A 3,916-nucleotide genomic window follows, 5' to 3' on the forward strand; every position below is an offset into this window, starting at 1 on the left:
ATTCATCAGAACCAATGTTCCATATCCCAGGCACCAGTTGAGCCAAGCACTCTGCAGTCCATTACCAGTTTCAGGTCTAGAATATATCAGTTAATGTTGGTTGGATCCAAAGATTTGAATGCAGTGTTTTGCAATTGAGGAAAGGAAACAGATTGCAACGTGATTCAGTTGAGCTTTTAATGGCCTTGAATCCAGATTAGTGCAACGCTTCATCCAGTGCTAATCTCTGCACTGACAGTTGAGTCTCTCGCTGGTTTTCGCCTGTCTGCAGTCGGATAGAGATAGTCAGTCTCTCGAAAGGATATTCTTTCACTTATCCTTCCCCACTGTGCCCCGTCGAACAGCCCACACCTTGCCCTCTCTTCACTACGAAGATGAACCTCTTCTGTTTCTCCCTGGTAAGTTCACTCTCTGCTAAGTTCCTTGTGTGAAGGTTGTACACAGATTGCTGCTGGGTTATATTTGAATAACGTGTGGCTGCCTATTTGATTGTAAACTGTGCTCTCGCCTGCTTGGGTGTGTGTGTGTCCCGAGACTTAATTCCCCGCAGGGACATGGCCAACAATCTGAATTTATATAGCACCTCTAATATTATAAAACAACTCAAGGTGCTTCACACAAGCATGCTCAATTTGACATTGAACAGCAGACAGAAATATTAGGAGAGGAGGACAAATAAAGTTAGGTTTTATTGCGTGTTTTAAATGAGAAGGAGAGAAGAACAAAGTTCAAAGACTTGCGACCATGGACTATTATGTGTTCTGTTTCTCCTTTCATCACACCAGCATTGAGAATGATGTATAGACAATAAGGAATAAGCACATGATTAGGCCATTGAGTAGGATCATGGCCGATCCCTGGCATTCCTCACGTCCACTTCCCTGCCCTCTCTCTGTAACCCTTCATTCTCGACTGATCACAAATCTATCTCACCCTTAAATATAAAACAGGTTCTCTGACACCACAGCAACATCAACATAATTCCCGATCTCCAGAATTCCCACACTAACCCCCCCCCCCACCAAACCCTCTCTGCCAATCTTCTCCTGTCAAACCCTCCTTAAGACCCAGTGCTTTGATCAACATTTGACCCAAACATATGTCCCAACCCAGTGAGACCCAGACTCTGGGGTGGGCTGAAGGTTGATCTTGCCCTGATTACTGTCCCCTCACCACATCCCACTCCATAGGTGAACAGCTTGCTGAAGTTCACTGGTAGGGCTGGCATGCAGTAGAAGCACCATAAGAACCCGGCGCAGGGGTAGGCCGTCTGGTCCTTCGAGCCTGCTCCGGCATTCAGTAGGTTCATGGCTGACCTTTTCATGGACTCATCTCCAATAGATTAAGGAATGGAATCTGCAATCCTTACTTGGCTTGTTTTACCCGTGACTCCTGACCTGTGACAATCAACGTGGTTGCCCTGTGGCTGCCCAGAGAGCCACATAGTTCAAGGATGTGTGGGAATCAACAACAAATGACACTCTCATGACATGATTCTGCTTTCAGTACATTTTTAGCTTTTTAGTCACAATTCGTTTACTTCCTCTTCATTGGTAATGTGTATCTTTCTGCTGAAGCCTTTCCCTTCCATTCTTACATCCTAACATTGGGAATGTGCTGACTCTTTTTGAGGCACTGTTATGAAGATGTGGGTGTACTTTAAGAGAGTTAAAAGCAGCAGAACTACCGGACACAGCACCAAGTGCTCTTGAGAAGGTAACAATGTAACACTTGGTCGAAAAACTCGATTAGCTTATTGGCTGGAGACAAAAAAAAATTAAAATATTAGGCCAATCGGTTTAAATTATATGGTGAAAAGTACCAAACTCCAATCCAGTTTGAATTGAGTATATTGACAATCTTAAAAACCAAAGATACAATCCCATGCTTTGGGAGTATAAGATCAGGAAAATTGAACAGTTGAGAGGAGAACTGCCAAACCCAGCATGTAAACAGGCTGCTTCAAAAAATAGCTCTCTTGAAAGTAACTTTTCGATTAGTGACCTGTGATGCAGAAATTCCCAAGAAGAAGAAGAAAAGAAGACACCGGAAGATCCAAATAGAAGAACCAAAAGCTGCCTGGTTTTGAGATAACAAGTGTTGTTTTGTAAATCTTAATTGGGAGGTTTATCTGACTAGTATTAGAGAAAGGAGATAAGACATAGGTTAGAGTAAGGGCTTGTACGTGGGTGGCATGGTGGCTCAGTGGTTAGCACTGTTACCTCGCAGTTCCAGGTACCTGGGTTCGATTCCAGCTTTGGGTGATTGTCTGTGTAGGGTTTGCACATTCTTCCCCATGTCTGTGTAGGCTTTCTCCAGGTGCTCTGGTTTCCTCCCACAATCCAAAGGTGTGTGGGTTTGGTGACTTGTCTGCAGTGTTCCGGGGTGTGAAGGTTAGGTACATTAATCACGGGTAAATGTGGTGGTCTGGGTGGGTTGCTCTTTGGAGGGTCGGTGTGAGCCAAAGGGCCTGTTTTCACACTGTAGGGATTCTATATCTATGTAGTTGTTAGTTAATTATTCTCTGTTATACTTTAAGAAATAAAGTTGTTACTTTTTACTTTAAATAGTTCTTGGCTACTCAACGTTTTACAGATTACTGCATGGGATAAATCTTTTCAGTGTTGCTGTATTTAAATTAAGCTGGAGAGTTCACCCTGTGTCGTAACAATTTGGGGGCTCGGGTCCATGATTTGAATAGATTTGGGGATATGAAAAATTCCAGCAGATTTAAACACCTGCAGGTTAGTGTCCTAGATCTTTAAATAAAACATAGGTGAGACAATTTCTTTAATTTCAGTGACTTGTAGTTGATTAAAAACGAGAGAAAGGGCACTTAAAATTGCTAAAGAGGTTCTGGGATTTGAAGATGATTCTAAAATTTGCCAAGAAAGTTTAGAAGGAAAGGAAAAGGCCATATTTTTAGGATTAGCAAAGAAGGCAGATTTGGGTTTAACCAAGGACAAAACTAAAACTGAAATTGTAAGGGAATTACTCAAATGCTTAGGTGTGTCAGAGAAACAGACAAGTGCCGTAGAGGTAGAAAAACTTAAATTATAATTGAGGAAAATGGAATTAGAAGATGAACAAAGAGAGAGAGAGGAAAAAGAGAGGGAGAGAGAAAGAGAAAGAGAGACAGAAGGTTCTTGGCTGAGCAAAGACAAAGAGAGAGAGAAGAGAAGCATAGGATGGGGAAGGAAACTGCAGGGGATGGGCACATTAGAAATGTGGAGCTTATTCAAGGAAAAGTTCCTGAGTGTCCTAGGTAAGTATGTCCCTGTCAGGCAGGGAGGAAGCTGTAGAGCGTGGGAGCCATGGTTTACGAAGGAAGTGGAATCTCTGGTCAAGAGGAAGAAGAAGGCTTATGTTAGGATGAGGTGTGAAGGCTCAGTTAGGGCACTTGAGAGTTACAAGGTAGCCAGGAAAGACCTAAAGAGAGAGCTCAGAAGAGCCAGGAGGAGACATGAGAAGTTTTTGGCGGATAGGATCAGGGTAAACCCTCAGGCTTTCTGTAGGTATTTAAGGAATAAAAGAATTACGAGAGTAAAATTAGGGCCAATCAAGGATAGGAGTGGGAAGTTGTGTGTGGAGTCAGAGGAGATAGGGGAAGCACTTAATGAATATTTTTCGACAGTAGTCACTTTAGAAAACGACAATGTTGTCGAGGAGAATACTGAGATACAGGCTACTAGACTGGGGGTGGGATTGAGGGTCACAAGGAAGAGGTATTAGAAATCCTGCAGAGTGTGAAAATAGGTTAGTCCCCTGGGCTGGATGGGATTTATCCTAGGATCCTTTGGGAAGCCAGGGAGGAGAATTGCCGAGCCTTTGGCTTTGATCTTTAAATCGTCATTGTCTACAGGAATAGTGCCAGAAGACTGGAGGATAGCAAATGTGGTTCCCTTGTTCAAGAAGG

At 43.0% G+C, this 3,916-nt stretch overlaps 1 protein-coding gene across 2 annotated transcripts in view; it reads left to right on the forward strand.

Moving 5' to 3' along the window:
* The first annotated feature begins 243 nt into the window (after positions 1-243).
* Positions 244-3,916, forward strand: part of LOC122555427 (SAM domain-containing protein SAMSN-1-like) — a 158,897-nt gene continuing 155,224 nt past the window's right edge. For both annotated transcript variants that reach the window (XM_043701419.1, XM_043701420.1), the window contains exon 1: positions 244-398. In XM_043701419.1, the coding sequence (XP_043557354.1) occupies positions 375-398 (24 nt within the window). In that variant the 5' untranslated portion in view covers positions 244-374. The remainder of the gene's footprint in view (positions 399-3,916) is intronic.

The sequence above is a fragment of the Chiloscyllium plagiosum genome, chromosome 12 (assembly GCF_004010195.1).
Source record: "Chiloscyllium plagiosum isolate BGI_BamShark_2017 chromosome 12, ASM401019v2, whole genome shotgun sequence".
Classification (NCBI taxonomy): domain Eukaryota; kingdom Metazoa; phylum Chordata; class Chondrichthyes; order Orectolobiformes; family Hemiscylliidae; genus Chiloscyllium; species Chiloscyllium plagiosum.